The sequence below is a fragment of the Balearica regulorum genome, chromosome 15 (assembly GCF_011004875.1).
Source record: "Balearica regulorum gibbericeps isolate bBalReg1 chromosome 15, bBalReg1.pri, whole genome shotgun sequence".
Classification (NCBI taxonomy): Eukaryota; Metazoa; Chordata; class Aves; order Gruiformes; family Gruidae; genus Balearica; species Balearica regulorum.
The window spans coordinates 1,249,512-1,267,172 of NC_046198.1; the positions used below are offsets into that span (position 1 = coordinate 1,249,512).

At 61.0% G+C, this 17,661-nt stretch overlaps 1 protein-coding gene across 3 annotated transcripts in view; it reads left to right on the forward strand.

Annotated features, from left to right (window-relative positions):
* Nucleotides 1-4,835: 4,835 nt before the first annotated feature.
* The window catches only part of ABCA3 (ATP binding cassette subfamily A member 3), a 29,141-nt gene continuing 16,315 nt past the window's right edge, over nt 4,836-17,661 (forward strand). The window contains exons 1-7 of one of the 3 annotated variants that reach the window (XM_075768211.1): nt 4,836-4,893; nt 9,907-10,008; nt 13,847-14,111; nt 14,665-14,792; nt 14,903-15,068; nt 16,432-16,691; nt 17,464-17,580. In XM_075768211.1, coding sequence (XP_075624326.1) covers nt 9,955-10,008; nt 13,847-14,111; nt 14,665-14,792; nt 14,903-15,068; nt 16,432-16,691; nt 17,464-17,580 — 990 coding nt within the window. In that variant the 5' untranslated portion in view covers nt 4,836-4,893; nt 9,907-9,954. Of the gene's footprint in view, nt 4,894-8,155; nt 8,230-9,906; nt 10,009-13,846; nt 14,112-14,664; nt 14,793-14,902; nt 15,069-16,431; nt 16,692-17,463; nt 17,581-17,661 lie in introns of those variants that run through there. The other 2 variants (XM_075768210.1, XM_075768212.1) reach the window with 2 other exon arrangements.

A 17,661-nucleotide genomic window follows, 5' to 3' on the forward strand; every position in this document is an offset into this window, starting at 1 on the left:
CGGCGACAGAGCAGGGACACCCCGGGGACACTTTGCTGCAGGCCAGAGACTGCGCCAGGGGAATCGCAGTTTGAAGAGGGCAGGGACTGGGAAGAGCAGCAGGGGATCCTGGAAAGCTTCCTCCAGTGCCAACCTTCCCAGCCCACGGAAATCTTCCTGCTGCTGAGCGCTGCAAGGGGAATCCGTACTCCCTGCACATCTGCCCAGCGCTTCCAGAGCAGAGGGACACACTGGGAGACTCCAACCTGGCAGCCAAGGCTGCGAGCCAGCATGCCTTGTGGGGCAAGGGAAGAGGGAATCCACCTCGGGGGAAGGGAGCCCGAGAGAGCTGGTCCTTGCCCCAACCAGCACCCGCACCCGGGCACGGCAGCGAGATGGCTTCGTTCCCCCGGGGCGTGTGGGAGCAGCCTCTCCTCCCCAAGGCCCCGCGGTGGGTGCACAGGCAGGCTGAGAAGCCGAACCTCTTCACCGCCGCACCCGCACCCACGCTGCAGATGCGAGGGAGGATGAGCTGCAGCAACCCTCGGGGTCTGGCTTGGGAAGCGACAAGGACAAACCTTTCCCCAGAATAAGACCGGATGGGAACCCCCCCCATCCCGTCTGCTTTTATGCAGCCAGTGTTCCTAAGAAAAATGGTTGTTCCCACCCACCCGGCTGTTCCTGAGTCTGGGGGAGCAGAAGGTGCTGGATCCGCTCGCTCCCCTGCTTTCATGGGAACCGTTATCCCTCCTGGGCGGTGGCGCTCGAGGGTAAAAAATGCCGGTCCCAGGGCTGCCCCATCAGCACTGCAGCGAAGTTAAGGAGTGGGAAGAAACCAGGGCAAGATGGGAAATGCTCTCGGCTGACATCGGCATGCTTTACCCTGGCCCGGCAGCTCACGGGATGTGGTGTCCGGGAAAGCCCTCGCTGCACGTCCCCGAGCCACCAGCTGCCCTGGAGGAAGGTGCCGCCGGACATCGCGGGGTGTCTGCCCTGGCAGGGAGCACCAGGAGGCCAGGATGGAGGGCAAGGAGCAAGGCAGGGGCCGTGGCACAAAGACAGCGGCGGTGAACACCAGCCAAGGTCCTCGCCCGGATACTGCCCCGGGCAGCGGGGCTGCGGGGAAGCAGAGGAACCGAAGGAAGAAGTTGTTTAGCAATGTTCTCTTCCCAACACCTGCCTTTCCCTGCTGGCTGCGGGAGGCGAGATGAGCCAGCGCACCCTGTGCCGGGCCCGGGCCGTGTGTTCAGGTTGGCATGGCTGTGCTGGGGACCTGCCGGCACACAGCACCTCTGCCAACCCCTCCGGCATTTTGGATGTTGTTCAGATGGTGCAGGGGAGGCGTTGCGTCCACGGGCAGCTAAGGTGGTTTCCTGGCACCTGTAAAACATGCGTGACCCTGAAGGCAGGCGTGGGGTGGGCAGGGCTGGGGCTGCTGAACCAGGCAGACGGTGTGGTGGGCATCCCCGCTGCTGGTGATGGGGTGGCCGCAGCGGCTGCCTCCCAGGAATAACCCCTCTGTGGAGGGGGGTGATGGGCAGTGGAGAACAGCTCGGGGTGGTGAAGCCACCAGCGGGCAGCAGGAATGGGGCTGATTCCTCCTGTCGGATGCTGATGGGAGACCTCGGAGAGGGACACGCCCCAAGCTGTCTGATACCCCGCTGCCCTTTTCTGGCAGCGTCCTGTGGACGCTCAGTCTGCCGCCACGTCTCCTGCACGCTCCCTGTCCCGGGTGCGAGCTGAGTCACCACGATGCCGCTGCGCCTCGTTGCAACATCTCCTGTCGCCTGTTCTAGGAGCCATGAGGAGCCTGTAAATACTTTCATTGGCAAGACTTTTGTTTTGATCTGATCGCTCAGCTTGCTTCAAAGGCAGGCGCAGAGGAACTGCGTGAGGCAACAGGGAAGGTCACCGGGAGAACTGGGGCGGCCGTAATTGGGGAGGATGAAACCTGGGCTCGAGCAGGGGTGTGGACGGGCGGCTCAGCCCGGGCTGACATGATGCTCTGGTGTGTCACCGCGGGCACCACCTGTCCCAGATCTTCCCCAAGGACCTCAGTCACCTGGCTGCAGGCAGCATCTGAGATGGGGCCAGGGTCCCCAGGCTGCAGCGAGCGCTGGGGTGCAGACCCGGGGTGAGACCTTCCTCACGCCATTCCCGCAGCAGGATGCGGGCGCAACATGGTGACAAGCGATGGGGGAAAGCAAACGGAGAGATTACAAGCCCTGAGCCGGACCACGCTCGGTGGCAAGGCACGCGCCATCCCCACGCCCAGCCAACCTGCATTATTCACGTTTCAAAGCGCACGTGCGGCTCTGCTGAGGGATGGCAGCTCGCTGAGCCGGGCTGGCTCCTTCCTGCCTCTGAGCCCTGTAATGAGTTTTGCCGGATGCCGCTAAGCAGATGAGTGCGGGCTGGAAAGCTTTGCTGTGGTCTGGTGGCTGCTCGGCTGTCCCTGGCAGACGGGCTTCAGCTCCGCCGGCGTCTGTTGAACGAGCCGGGGAAGCACCGGGACACGGCTCCCGGCTGTGGCTCTGCAGGCAAGAGTCTGCGCATCTCCCGGGGCAGCCCGGCGCGACGTGGGACCCCAGCACAGGCCGGCCAGCGGGGACGCTGCTTCTGCGGCCACCCCCCGTCCAGCGCAGCAGCACCCTGCAAGCAGAGCACGGCTGGCGGGCGACCGTTACGGGTCGAGACCCACGGGTGTAACTCGCTCCGGGCGCCGCGGGAAGCCAAACCTCAGCTTTTGCCAGCGACGGGAGCAAAGCCACCGAGGCTGTCACGGGGTGTCACTCTCTGTTCACCCATGGCTGTTTTTAAAGCTGCTGCTTCCCTCTCTCCCTTACCGCGACAGCTTCACCCTTGCCCCGGTGCTGGTTCTCAGTTTATTTTCTCCTCTCCCACGGGCCAGCCGGGGCACGGCGGATGACTACGACACCCCACGCCGACTGCGGTGAAAAGACGCAGAAGACCCTCTCCAAAGCAGTCACGCGCAAAGCGGTCGCCGCAGCGTTCATCTGCATGCAGACACCCCCCCTCCCCAAAACCGCTGCTCTTCATCGCGGCCCGAGGGGCCGGGGGTCACTGCGGCACCCGGCCGCTGCCTGCGGAGCTGCGTCGAGCCGCGGCCGTCCCTGGCCTCGTCCCCTCTCCCCACCCTCCTCTTCCTCCTCCCTCTCCCGTAACGCGCCCACAGCAAACTTTTCCCCCCTTCGGTGTTCCCGGCATCAGCGGCCTCCGGCCCCTTCGCCTGCCAACTTGGCAGCAGGCAGCGGGCGCGGGCAGGGCGCGGGCAGGGCGCGGGCAGGGCTGGCGGCCATTGGCCTCGGCAAACCCCCTCCTCCGCCGGCACTTTCATCCGGACCTGGAAGGTGCCGCCTGGCACCGAGCGGCCCCAGCGCCGCGTTCCCACGCTCGCTGCCCACCGGGCGCGGCCGGAGCTGGAGCTGGCGCGTGCTCCCAAAAAGCGGGACAGGGCACGGCGCGGAGCGCTGCGGCCGGATTGGGACGGACGGACACGTGGGCACCGGCACCGAGCGTGCACCAGCACCGAGCGTGCACGGGCACCAAGTGTGCCACCGGCACCGAGCGTGCACCGGCACCAAGTGTGCCACCGGCACCGAGCGTGCACCAGCACCGAGCGTGCACGGGCACCAAGTGTGCCACCAGCACCGAGCGTGCACCGGCACCAAGTGTGCCACCAGCACCGAGCGTGCACGGGCACCAAGTGTGCCACCGGCACCGAGCGTGCACCAGGAACCAGGCTCAGCCCAAAGGGCCCCACGGCTCAGCCGTGCACGGCCGCTGCTCACACCCGCAGCCCCTGAGAGCGTGTGAGCCCGTGTCATGTGCACGCACAGCCCCTTGCACACGCACAGTCCTGTACACACCCACAGGCCCCTTGCACACCCGCAGCCCCTCACGCCCCCCCCACAGACAGGCGTCCTGGCAGGCACTCCGGGCACACAGGTTCGGCTCTGCACTGGGGGACACACTCACGTGTGCTGCCCTGAACACGTGTGTGCGCATACACACACACTGCCACACATCTGTGCACACATCCCATTCCCAGTGCACCCCCCATACATCTGTGCACACATGCAACGCCCAGTGCACGAGTACACAGATGTGCACTCCGGCAGCGCTCCAGGCACGCGTGCACACACACACCTGTGCAGACACACAGTGCCCTGTGCACACGTACCAGTGCACACACACCTGTGCAGACACACAGTGCCCTGTGCACACACACACCTGGGCATACACACAGTGCCCTGTGCACACGTACCAGTGCACACGCACACGTGCATGCACGCAACACCCTAGGAGTGATGTGCACACAGAGTAATATATCTGCACACCCATGCACACACCATAATGCACGCACATGTGTGCACACACACGGAGGGTGACACACGTGCACGCAGTACTACACGCACCGGCTGATGTGTACACACCCAGTGACACACCCCCAGTGTGACACACAGGGACACGCACAGGGTGACACACAGAGTCACGTGCACGCGTGTGTGCACACACAGGATGACACACGCTGACACACACAGAGGGTCACACACAGAGTGAAATACCCACATGTGCACACACAGACACAGTGAAACACAGACACACACTGTCACACACACACTGACACACACACACTGACACACACACACATACTGACACACTGACACACACACACACAGACACACACACACTGTCACTCACACACACACACACACACACACACACACACAGACACACACCCCGACCCACCCGCGCGCGCTGACGCGCCCCCCACGCGCCCTGGCCCCGCCCGCCGGTGCGGCGCGTGCGCGGGGCGGGGCGGGTCCCGGCTGTCGGGGCGGGCGGGGCCGCGGGACGGAGCCGCAGCCGCAGCCGGAGCCGCCCGGCCCGGTGAGTGAGGGACGGGGGGAGCGGGGCAGGGAGCGAGCGCCGGCGGGCGGTGAGTGGGCACCGGCGGGGCGGGACACCGCGGTGGGGCCGGGTGGGTGCGCGGGGGCAGCGGCCTTCCCGCGGCCGGTCGGCCCCGCCCGGGGCTGCGGCAGCCTCCGGGGCCCTTTTCCCGGCTCCGCCCGCCGCGGCCGCCGGTCCGTCTCCGCGCTCCGGCCCGGGCCCGGTGCGTGTTCCCCTGCGTGGGCCCGGGGGGGGGGGGTGTGTGTGTGCAGCTCGGCCCGGCCCGGGGCAGCCCCCGGCGCTCGCAGCCCGCCGTGCCCGGATGCGGCCGGCGCGGATCGCGTGTCCCCCCCCCCGCCCCGGGGAGCGGCGGGGTCCGGGGATGCTGGGCCGCGGGCGGGACGGAGCCAGGCCCGTGTGCCCGGCTCCCCCGCGGGCAGCGCCGCGCCCCTGGCAGGCTCCGCCGGGGCTGTGCGGCCCGGCCTGCGTCTCTCCCTGCTCCCGGGCTGGGCCGCGCCGGGCACCCGGCCGTCGCCTTCAGCCGCGGCTGGTGCGGGGGCTGCCCCGTGTCACCCCTCCCGCTGCCCCGTGGGGCTGGGGCACCGGCTCCTGGGGGCTGCCGGTGACCGAGCCAGCGCCCGGGGCCTCTCGCCCAGCGGGTACCGCCGGCACGGATCGTTCCTGAGAGCGTAACTAGCCCGCGGCTCGGGTCCCCGCGGTTCAGGCGTGTGAAACCACCGCTTCACGGGCTGCTCCCACGGCTGCGCTCGGCCCACGGCGAGCACGGCCCACGCGTGGGGACCCCCCGAGGGAAGGGGGCTCGCCCGGCGTTGTTTCCGTGGGCTCGCTGCGTGTCCTGCCCGGCCCCGGCCGGGGGTTCGCGCGAGGGCTCACGAGAAACCCCCCGTGGGGCTCTGGCCCTTCTTCCTTTGCCAGATCCGTGTGGCAGCTGAATTCGCAGAGTTCAGCTCTTCACATGCAACCGCAAACTCTGGGCGAACCAGCAGCGGGGTTTTTAAAGCAAAGGGTGCGACCAGCTTCTTCCGCCCCCCCTGCCGCTGCCTGGGCGCGGGGGCTTGTTGTGGCCGTTCAGTCCCCCAGGAGCCCGCCAGCCTCCCCGGGCACACCAGCCCCCTCTTGCCTTGCTCCGGGGCAGCGTCCAGGCCCAAAACCACCCCCCAGCCCTCCCCGGTTCTGCAAACAGGACCCAGCCCCAGCCCTGTTTGTGTTTACTTCAGTGTTTTGAGGCCTGAAGTTCCCATTTGGGAAAACACCGGATCCGTTGGGGACCTGCGAGGCTGCTGGCTGCTGCGTTCTCGGTGCCCGCGCTGGGTGAGCAGCCCCTCGCGCCCCGCCGGGATCGCAGCCTCGTAGAAAGTTTTATTGCTCTGTTTGCACAACCGCTCCCGCTGCGGTAGGTGGGGTTCTTCTGGTCTGGCTGTGTCATGACTCTTGCGTCTCCGTGAACAGTGAGGGGGGGGAAAAGCCAGCGGTGACTGCTGTGTGCCGCTGAACGCTCGTGGCTGGCCTGGTGGCCGCCGGCCCCGGTTGCTTTTTGCAGGACCCGGCTGTAGGAGACGGGACTTCCTGGAGGCGCAGGCGTTGGAAATCACTTGCTCTTTCTGAAAACACTGGCCAAAAAAAGTCCTTCCCCCTGCCACGGGTGCTCATGGTTTTAATTTCCAGCATGGGCGCTGCGGGAAGCAGAGAGGTGTTTCCTGCTCCGGTGGCAGCGTGCAAAGCACCTGGGTACCGGCAGCCCTTGCTGGGAATGATGCTGCCACCCTGGGCACCGTGCGGTCCTCGGCACAGCAATGGAGATGGAGGTGCCCGGCAGGATCTGCAGCTCATCTCCCAGGGATAACGTGGTGCCTCTGCAAGCCGGTGGGGAGAAACACCGATTTTATTTAAAAAAAAAAAAAAAGGCAACGTCTGCCATTTCCAGGCCTCGTTTCTATGGGAACGGGATATCAGAAGAGCAGAAATGCGGCGAGTGCTCTAAAATAACTGCCAGCTCCCGGGAGCATGTGGCCTTTGCTCGGCTCGGCCGGACCTTTCCACTGAGATGGTGGCTGGGGACAGCCGGCTCCCGGCGAGGAGGCAGCATGGAAATGGGTCAGGAGGTGGGATGCTGTGGCCTTCATCCCTGCTGATCCTCAGCCTGTCCTTATCTCAGTCCACCAGCTTGCGAGCTCTGGGCCAGGCCGACAGCTGGCACGGCCGCCACGTTGTCCGGCAGGGCTTTACGCTTGGCAGCGGCTGGCAGTGCCGGCCAGGTGGTCAGGACCTGTCTGGCTTCTGCCCGTCGGGGCTGCGGGCGGGCAGGCAGGCAGGAGGGTCTCCTTCCTCGCTGACCTCCCTGGTGATGGCCGGGGCGAATCCACGCTCACGTATTTAGGAGACTCTTCCTCCTGCTGCAGTCGGACGCAGAGAGCAGGGTATTTCCAGCGAGGGGGAGAGGAAGTGGGTTGTTCTCCCAGATGCCGGTGGTGGTCATGTCTCTCTTCCCCCAGATCTTTGTCTGTGCCTCTTGCTGGGGAAGTCAGTCTGACCTCACGGCACATAGAGCTGAGGTCAGGCAGGAGAGCATCTCCAGAGGGGACAACCTGACCTGCCACCGCGCATTGCAGAGTATCCTCCTGCAAGGTACAGGCTGTGCCTCTGAGGGTGTCTTGAACCGGCTGTGACCACCGTCCTCTCCTGCCAAAGGTGGTCCCGGACGCAGGCGGGGGGGTCCCGGGGCTCCTGCCTGAACTGCCTGTGGTCATGGGCACCTCGGGGCTGACCCGGGCAGCACCTGCCAAAAAATATTTTTCCCTTCTGGTTGAAAAAAATAATTTCTGTGGGTGCGCAGAGCCTGAAAAACCATTTTTGCTCTCAAATCTGGTAAGAGTAGCCCTGGTGTAACTGAGCTTCTTCCTTCTGCCATTCTCCAGAGAGCGAAAGGTCCAGTACGGGTTTTCTTGGGACACTTAAACTTCAGAAAAATTTATTGGCAATAATGAAGTTTTCCAACTTTGCGTAGTGTTTGTGTTACCCAAGAGCTGCTTGACATTTTCTCAGCGGTGTATGGCAGCCGTAAGACCTGTGTGGGCGGTTGGGGGGGCAGCTTGCGTTTGAGGGTGCGGCAAGGCGAGCAGCCAGGAGAGACGCGGGAGCGAGAGGTGGGATCTCTGCAGCCCGACCTGTCGTGTTCGTTGTCTTTAAAACGAGCAAAAAGTTTGATTCCGTTAATTTGCTCTGGATTCCCTTCAAGCGAACGCGGGAGGAAGGTTTCTGCTCCTGGGGAGGCTCATTTGGAGGCGTCGGATCCTGCTGTGTGCGGTATGTGGGTGCGTGGGGCAGGGGACCCGCTGTCGGGGTCCTGTGGCAGACCGGTGGCATTTCTGCCAGGGCACACGTGGACTGGAGGCCGGCTGGAGACACGGCGCTTTGTGATGAGCCTGAAGGTGCTTCAGCTGAAATCTAGCAACGGCCGCCTTCTGCTGTTCCTTCCCCGCTCGCTGCCCGGGGGGTGTCTGACGGGCTTTTCTGGGCTGTCTGACGGGCTTTTCTGGGCTGCAGAAGTGGACCTTAGTCTGCTTTTTTTCTGCCCAGAGGCAGATGCCCACAAGCACAGATGTCTCTTGCTGTTGCAGGAATCTGACCTCTGCTCGTGGAGTGGCAAAAGGAAGGAGTTTTTTGTGCGCCTGGGTTTTGGGTTGGGGATGGGAAGGTGTGCGCCAAGCCAGGCTTCTGGAGGTCTCAAGGAGCTGGTGGTGTAGGGCAGGCTGGGTAGATGGATGCTCGTTGCTGTGTCCGCAGACCTATGTGGTTTTTAGCTTGCTCTTGCTGCAGCTCGGTTGCTCCCAGCTGTCGGTGCTCCGCTCGCGATGTGCATTTACCAGTCACCGGGAGCGAAGGTCGGGCAGGCCGGGTCGCCAACCTCCCCTCTCCTCTCGCTGCAGCACCCCAAACTCTCTGCTGAGGTTGATGGGTGCTAGCTGGATCCGAGGGGCTGATACTGTCCCAACCAGGGCTGGAAAATGTGCTGTTGAGTGTCTCCTGGGGCGTTGCTGTAGGTAATGTGTCTGTCCTCATCTCTGCAGTGGCTTTGGAGCTGCCAGGCTCTGGAGCGCAGGCTCTTGGAGACGAACCCGGCAGCTGCCCGCTCGTGGAGGGTGCGGCGGGGCCGATGGGTGCTGCTGCAGCCCAGGGTGGCCCTGCCGCTGTGGGAAGAGGGGCTTTGCCGTGCTGAGGGGCTGCTCGGCTGGGGGCTGCCCTGTGTCCGGCAGTGTGGGTGGGCAGCTCTGCCTGTGCCAGGGCTGTCCCTTCTCTGTGCCGCACGGCTGGCTGACTCGCTGCGACCACAGCCCATCTCCTAGTGGGACAGCAATGCTTCGTCAGGAAATGCCGCTGCAAATGGAGACAAAAACAACTCGGAGGGATGGCAGATGCTTCCTAAAAGAGAGGGAGGATGTGGGTGTGTCGTCCTCAAGTGCATCGTCCCCCGAGCACCGACCTTCCCTTCTGCTTCCCTGGCCTTTCCTCATCCTCCCCTCTCCAAGGGGAGTTTCTGCTGGGAAAGCATTGTTAACATTGCAAAACCAACCCTTCACGTTGCAGGAGGCAGAGGCACAACTTGAAATCTTTACCAGCCCCAAAATAATGGGCTGCAAGGCGTTTGGTGGCCTTCTTGGGCCATTGTTTGCAGTTCTATAACCCGCCGCTCCCACCGCTTAAGGAAAGCTCTTCCCTGCCTGCGGCTGGTGAAGGACCCGGGATCCTCGCAGGTTGGGTCTAAAGAGCGGCCTCCCTCTTGCAGCTTGGGCCACGCCGGTGACCAGGAATGGTCAGTAATGACCCTTGGAGAGGGAGCAGGACGGTTATTTCCCCCAGCATGGAGCCGAGCCAGCCGTTGCAACATCAGGCTGGAAGCAGCAAGCTGCCCCGGGCTTGCTGTTGGGTGGGCTGCGGGATGCTGCCCTGCCAGCCGGCTCTGCCCGGCGTTCACGGCTCTCTTCTCTCTTCCAGGGTCCTGCGGAGCGGCGGCAGCGGCGGTGGTCCCCTTCTGATGGGAGGATGGTTGTTCTCAGGCAGTTTGGGCTGCTGCTCTGGAAGAACTACATCCTGCAGGTAGGCTGGCGCCGCGCTTTCGAGGGGCTGCTTCTGTCACCACTAAATGTGGGTACGTCAGAGCTTGCCTGGGGTCTTGATTCTCCAGCAAACCTTCACCATGGCCCCAAGGCATCACCTGGAGGAAAACAGATCTTCTTATGTGTGTGGTGTCATCCTGCTTTTGTGCCGGGGGGATGCGGGCAGGGCCGCGTGCCCGGCTGTCCCTGTCCCCTCGAGTGCACGCCGTGCCGTGCCGTTCCCCTCCTGCAATCCAGCCGTGAGGTCAGCTCCCCTTCTCGGGGGCAGGATAACCCACGCGCCCTCCTCTGCGGTGGTGGGTTTCTTGAGCTGTCTTGTCACACAAATCCTTTAACCACCTCTGGAGGTGACGATCGCTGCACGGTGCCTGTAAACCCACCAGGGCCCAGATTTTTTTTTTCCCCCCGTTACTTTCTGCAGCCCTCAGAACCAGCTTCTGGGGGTCTTAAACCACCATCGTCCTGGCATCCGCTCCCCAGCTCCCTGCGTGGCAGCTGGCTAACGCTGAGGGATTTCGGGACCTTGGGGCCTCCTTGCCCTCTGACCGGCGGCGTCTCCCTGCTGCTGCGGCACCTTTAAGCAGCGTGCGGGCACTCCTGGGTGGAAGCTGCGGCTCCGCTGGGACCCGGAGCCGACCCTGGCAGAGGGCAGCGGAAGAGGAAGGAGCAGAGATCGCCACAGCCTGGCTTGACGCTTTCAGTTACCCTTCTGCGGATCAGCACGACGTCGCTTTAAAAAATAAACAAGAGGAAGAGGAAAGGGCTGGCTGGGCTGCCTGCGCCCAGCCTTCCGGCAGAGCAGGCAGCAGGGCTCGGATGTGACCGAGGGGACGGGCAGCAGGTCTGGTTTGCAGCCAGGAGCGTTCTCTGTGGGCGTGCGTGATGGCCAGTCCTGTGAATCCCCCCGGTACGTGTGCAGGATGATCCCCCACCCCCTCTGCAGGGGAATAGCATCTTCTTCTGAGTGTGCTTGCGGTGGGGGCACCTCTCCTGTTTTCTGAGGCCACGAGCTGACTTGGATCTACCGTGCCATAATATGACCTGGAGTCTTTGCTCCCCTCCACCAAAAAAATGTGCTCCCGATGAAGACACAGAGCTCCCAAGCCATCGTCACCCCGCTGTGAAGATGGATGCCGGGACACGTGGCTTGCTCAAAGCTGGGGCGGCCCTGGCCAGGCGGAGGTGGCGATTATGGATGAGTGTCCCCGTCACCTCTGGAGTAAGGCAGCTTAAACGACTTCTGCGGCAGGGAAAGCATGTGCTGCTAAATGTGTATTAGCCTGCGAGTTCAGGGAGGCAGGCAACCGTTCTGGAGGCAGCCCAGGAGACTGAGAGGGGGTTAATACGATAGTAAATCAGCGGGAGGCAGCTGGTCCACCAGAGCTGCATTATAAAACCATCAGACATCTGCATCGTTCGCTTTTATGAGCGTGGCCTTTGCAGAGGCTCCTTTTTCCCTGCCTGCTCGGAGCCAGGGCTGCCTGCAGCAGCGGCTTGTCCCTGGCTGTGCTCGGAGCGGGCAGCTCCTCCCAGGGGAAGGCCAAAGGGGGGTTTTGGCTTTGGTGGTGGGTGCTGAGTGCCGGGGCGATGGGGGGAGCAGCTGTGTAGCTGTACGCCCACGTGCACCCTCCTGACAAACCGGCCGAGAGCCAATTCACTGCTGCTGCAGGGCGGGCTGTCTGTCCCCGTTCCCAGCAGGTCTGGGCTGGTCTGAGCTCAGGGCTCCGTTCCTGCCCCACCAGAGGCTCTGTGTGCCCTTAGTGTGCCCCACTTGCTGCTTTCTGCCCCCCCCATTTAAAAAATAAAACCTTTTTCCACTCTGCAGAGATCCCAGGAGGTATAAGTCAGCCCAGCTCAATGCTTGGTGTTTGCAGAGCAGAAGAAGCTTTTGTGGCGGCCGGGGTGCTGCCTCCAGCAAGTGGTTGGTGCAGGCAGGAGAGCAGGCAGGTGAGGAGCCCTTGCGGCTGTGGGGCTGTGCCGTGCCCTGCCTGCAGTGTGCTCGCCCCGTACGGGCGCCTGGCGTCTGTAGGTGTGTTCGTTACGGCACGCAGCCCGTGGCGTGCCCAGCGGTGATCCGGGCCGTGGCAGCGCCGTGCTGGCAGCCGTGGGGCCAGGCAGGAGGCGGTTTAACAACACTGAGTGTGCAAAGGTGTCAGGGAGGAGCTGCACCATCGCATTAAAAAGCAATTGCTGAGACAGCAGAGTTGAGAGAATAAACCTCTTGGTGCTCTTCTCCTGCGTCGTGTTGCTCTTCTTTCCAGCCCGGTGGAGGGGAGGGTGGAAAACTCCCTTGGTCTTGTAAAGCCTGGCTTAGCCAGAGCCCTCAGAAGAGGTTAATGCCGCTGCTTCTGCTCTGGGCAGTGCTCCAAGTGAGCAGCACCGTGAATCCCTGTGCCCAGAGCTGCTCCTGCTGCTGGGACAGCTCGTTAGCTGGCGCTGCAGTGAGGGAGGTTTGGTGCTACGCTGCTCTTGCACCCGGGCCGGGCTCGGGCGAAGGTAACTCAGTTTGTGAGGGGGAATAAGGCGGCTGGGTCCAGATTTCACCTCTCCTCCCCAAGCCTGCCTGGCCGCTGTGCTGAGCGTGTGGGACTCCTGGCCGAGCTCTGGGTGCTGCCTCCATCTTGCATCCCCCCCGGCTGGGTGATGCAGCTTGTGGTGGGAGCAGCCCGGTGCTCACCGCTCCCCTCCCTGAAAGCAAGTGGGACCCTTGCAGGGATTCCATGAGCAGAAACCCATCGGTCAGCAGCGTGTCCCAGCACCTGCGGTGAAACGGATTGGGGGGTCTCACTGCAGGGACGTGGGCGTGCATGGTGCTGGCTGGGACCACCGTTCCCCCTGCCCCTCTGGTGAGAGATCACCCCAGTTCCCCTGGGACAAGCAGAGGTTTAAATGCTAATTAACCTGGGTTGGATGCTAATTAACCTGGGTCGGTGGCGGGTGTTAGTGGCTAGGGGGAAGTCTGCAGGAGAGGCAGCCCTGGGCAAACAGGCTGGGGCTGGAAGGTAAAACGCTCCGCCTGTGCTGCCTGGATGCACTCACCAGACTCGAGTTCATTGTCTGCTTGCTTGAACCTCAATTAAGGAAAAAAAAAGAAACAGCCACCATGTTTAGTGCAGACAGGCCTTGGGTGGAGGCTGAGCTCGTGGGTGTGTTCGTGCTGCACAAGGACACTGGTCCCTGGAGCCAGAGGCTCTGCCCAGTCCCATCCTGGGCTGGGACGCAGCGCCTGTGTCCTGCTGCCTGCGGCCACTAAGCTCCGGCAGAAAAAACTTCACTGGCTGCGACAGCTTTGCTGCGCTCCGCTTTACCTGGTCCCAGCCTTTCATCTAGTTACAGTATTTTTAGCTCCCAGCCCTGTTAAGCTTTGGGCAAGGTTGCTCTGCTTTGGCAAAAGCTGTTCCCTTCGCTCTCCCGGCTGCGGCTGGTCCCCGCGGCGAGAGGTGCGGCGCTGCGGTTGCCTGCAGGAACGGTACAGGCAGGCGCTGAGCGCTGCCTGCTCCTGGGCAGAGCCCCGTTGCACCGGGAAACAGCAAACCGCCAGCTCAGGTCATTCAAACCCAGCAGCGTGACGGGGAAGGCTCTAAAGGAGGGTTGTGTGAGACAGAGCGGTGTTTAGGGAAGGGGGCTGGAAAGTCCTGAGGGATGTGGGAACCGGTGCAGTGTTGTTCCCGGTCTCTGGAAAAACCCGGATTGTGAAACCTTGTGAAATGCAAGAACGCTTCTGCTGGATGCATCCATGTGCCCTGAACCCTCTCACTGTGTTTGATCTACCTTCGATGTTTACATCTTAAGTTTTATCTCTTTTTTTTTTTCTGCAGAAACGGCAGATCTTGGTGACAGTCATCGAAATCTGCCTGCCGCTGCTCTTCGCTGCCATCCTGATAGCGCTGCGGCACCGGGTGCACTCCATCAGCCACCCCAATGCCACCATCTACCCCCCCGAGACCGTGGATGACCTCGCGGGCTTCTTCTACCGCCGGCACCCCAGCAACCCCTGGGAGCTGGCTTACGTCCCCTCCAACAGCAGCGCCGTCAGGAGCGTCGCCGAGGCGGTGGAGAGGGCTTTACCCATCAGCATCAGAGGTGAGCGGGGCCCGGGGGCTGCGGCTTCCACCCCAGAAACTGGTACGAATTTTTACTCCCATAAATCCTGATGTTCTGTTCCAGGGATGCAAAAATTTTCTCGGAACTTCAAGGCAATGGTTTTATTTTTGTTTTGCTAAAACTACAGGGTTTTATTTCGATTTTTTGGTCGCATTTTTTGTTACAGTTTCCATCTAGAAAAACATTCCCCTAAAATAGTTAGAGAAGGTGGCTGTCACTTCCCTGAGACAAAGTGTTTTTGGAAATGTTGTTGCACAGAAAATTTTATCGCTTCGTGTTCCAAAGTGAACATAGCGTTAGGATTTTCTCTGAAAGGAGAGCTGACTCCTGCTCTTCAGGAGGGGCAATCCCCGGGGTGCCCTGCCGTGCATCCCACATAAATCCCCCGTGTCTGACAGCAGCAGTGTTTCCCAGCTCTGGCTGGAGCACATCCTTCGTGTCCTGGACCAAAACGGTATTTTTGGCGATGGCCGAGCATCAGCCCGCGTTGCCGTGCTCCGTGCCCGCATCTCCGTCCTTCCCCCCTCCGCAGCTCAGGGCTTTGTCTCGGAGAGGGACTTCGAGGAGTACGTCAAGTCGGACAACCGCTCGGGCAGCGTGCTGGCTGCCGTCGTGTTCAAGCACCGCTTCCAGCACAGCGCGGCCCCGCTGCCCCTCCAGGTGAGCGGAGCCGGGGGGGGGGAACGACGAGGACGGGGGGGACGCGGCATCCTCCCGCCCTCTGTGATCCAGACACCGCTCCTCTCTGTCCCTTTGTCTGTCCCTTCCAGGTCGACTATGAGCTGCGCTTCAAGTACAGCCCCAGGAACGCCCCGCGGAGCGAGCAGACGGGTCTGAACCCCAACCTGGACCGGGACTGGCACACCAGCTACCTCTTCCCGCTCTTCCAGCTGCCCGGGCCCCGGGAAGCCAAATATGCCGATGGGGGGACGCCAGGTGAGGGTCACCTCTGCTCTGCCACGGGCTATTGTTTGGCCAAAGAGATGGGCGTTACAGGGATTCACTAAGGCTCTGAGTTTTTAAATGAATAGTTTAACTTATTTTTTAAATTAATTAAATTCAAATAATGTAATTAATCCATTTTATTTAAATATTTTAAATAAATATCCCATGCTGTCTTGGGCATCGCTGGCCTCTGGGTGCCTCTGCTGAGAGCAGCTGGATACCAACAGATTTTACTTACATGAATTTTTTAAATTTAATCTTTTTTTTCTCTCTTTTTAAATGTATTCCTAATGGAAAATTTATTTCAGAGTCCAAACTGCTCACGGTTTATTGTGCTGCTTGAATACTTTAAGTAGAGCAATTCTGTGGTGTGAGCCTGGGTTTTTAAGGAAAGCCAAACCACTGACGGAGCAGGAGACAGTGGGGACGTTGCCAGAGGTTTAGGACTTGATTATTTTTTGGGAGCTTTCTCTGTGGCTGCAAAAGGGATATTTCCCTCGGTTGGGTTTCTCCTTCCATCGCTCAATATCGATGTCAAGAGAAAGATTTAGATGCCAAGAAAGCAGAGGAACAGGTTTTGCTCCCGCAGTGTAAATAAACCTGAGCGCAAGAGGACGATATCTGCTGGCTCAAATGTTCTGCAGGACGGGGTGACCAGGAGCCAGATCAATTCCCTCGCTACAGTGTTTGTTTAGTAAATTAGTTAATATAAAACATTGTTCATGATCTCATATTCTTACCTTTTCCTTCTCTGTCTTGGTTGTTTCAAGCAGCTAACTTTCAAAATGCTTGTTTGGGGCTTTCTAAGCAGAATTTGAGTTTCTGTTCAAGTAACATGTGGCAGAATTCCCGCATAAAAATAGAGACTAGTTGGGAAAAAAAAATTTCACTGTTTTCTAATGCACAAAAATTTAAGCCAAACGTGCGAGTAACGAGATATATTCGTCCTCACCAAAACCTGCGTAGTATCCCATATTCTCTTGTTTTACCACAAAAAGGGACCAAATACAAGCTCAGCGACATTGGTTAATGATGATGGACTGTCTCCCCCCTTACAAAAATAAAGCCGTGCCTGCAGAAAGGCAACTGCAGTTTACATCGAGTGTTCCTGCCAGCTGCTTTTAAATGCTGATTATGAGACATCTAAATCGCTGTGATATAAATCCTTCCCGAGTCTCTATGTCTGCAGGGATGAGAGGGAGTGTGTCGATAGTGATGTTTATTTTGCTTTTCCTATGAACACTTTTTCTTCCCGAGCAATCCCTCCCGCAAAGGCTGTTTCTCTCCATCTGCCAACTCCTCCCTCCAAAACCCAGACCCATCTCTATGCCCCCGTGTCGTTTTTGCCATGCAGGTTACATCCGAGAAGGTTTCCTGGCGGTGCAGCACGCGGTGGACAGAGCCATCATGCAGTACCACGCCAACGCCAGCTCCACCAGCCTGCTGGAGAACATCACGGTGGTGGTGCAGCGCTTCCCCTACCCGGCGTACGTCAACGACCTCTTCCTCCTCGCCATCCAGAACCAGCTGCCCCTGCTGCTCATGCTCAGCTTCACCTACACCTCGCTCAACATCGTCCGCGCCGTCGTGCACGAGAAAGAGAAGAAGCTGAAGGTAACGTGAGCGGTGGGACGTCTGGGTGCTCCCCTCCCTCTGCGGCGTTTCCCAACGGATGCTGCCTTTAAATTAGGAACAAAATCCCCGTTGGGTTTGGAGCCAGCGAGCAGGAGGTGGGGATGGCAGCGGATTAGCAAGCCCCGGGGAGGAATGTCGCTAATCCTGCCGCCGGGACGCGGCTCGGTTCTCCTTGCCGTGCGGCCAAGGCTGCTGGAGTGAAGGAAGGGCTGGTGTGTCTCTTGGGCTGGGAGGTGGCGTGGTGAGAGGGCAACACTCCCGGGTTCAAGGGTTTTGTAGATTCCAGAGTTCAGTGTGTGGGAAGCAAGATTTTTGTCTTCTGAATGTAGAAACCCGTGCGTCTGAGTTGTGTTGTGCGGGCGGTTGGTGCCCGCCTGATGTGGTGGTTGCGACAGCAGGGCTGAGCAAGCAGGGCCTGGCTTCCCCTGCGCGGTGGGTTGTCCTGCCCGCTGCCCCGTGCCCAGGGGCCGTGGTGGCCCGGCCAGCGTCAGCTGCTGTGGGTTTGGGTTCAGCTCAGCTCTTTGGGGAGATGTTCTCCAGCAGCGGTGACAGCCCCTGTCCGGGGAGGTGGGGGACACCGTGCAATGCCGAAGGCTGCACAGGACCACTTTGGTGGCACCTGGGGCTGCCACCTCCCTCACTAGTGCTGCAGGGCAAAGTCACCGCCGCCCCGACCAGGGCCCCCACCTCGCCCTGGCCGTGCCCGGGGAGCGTGGATGCAGCTCTGGGTGACGGCATGACCCCCCCGCAGGAGTACATGCACATGATGGGCCTCAGCAACTGGTTGCACTGGAGCGCCTGGTTCCTCATGTTCTTCCTCTTCCTCCTGGTGTCCGTGTTTTTCGTCACCGTGCTCTTCTGCGTCAAGGTGAGTGTCTTTCCCCAGGCCACCATTCTGCAGGCCAGAAGCTCTGTGCTGGCAGGGCACAGGGATGACAAGGCTCCTCTG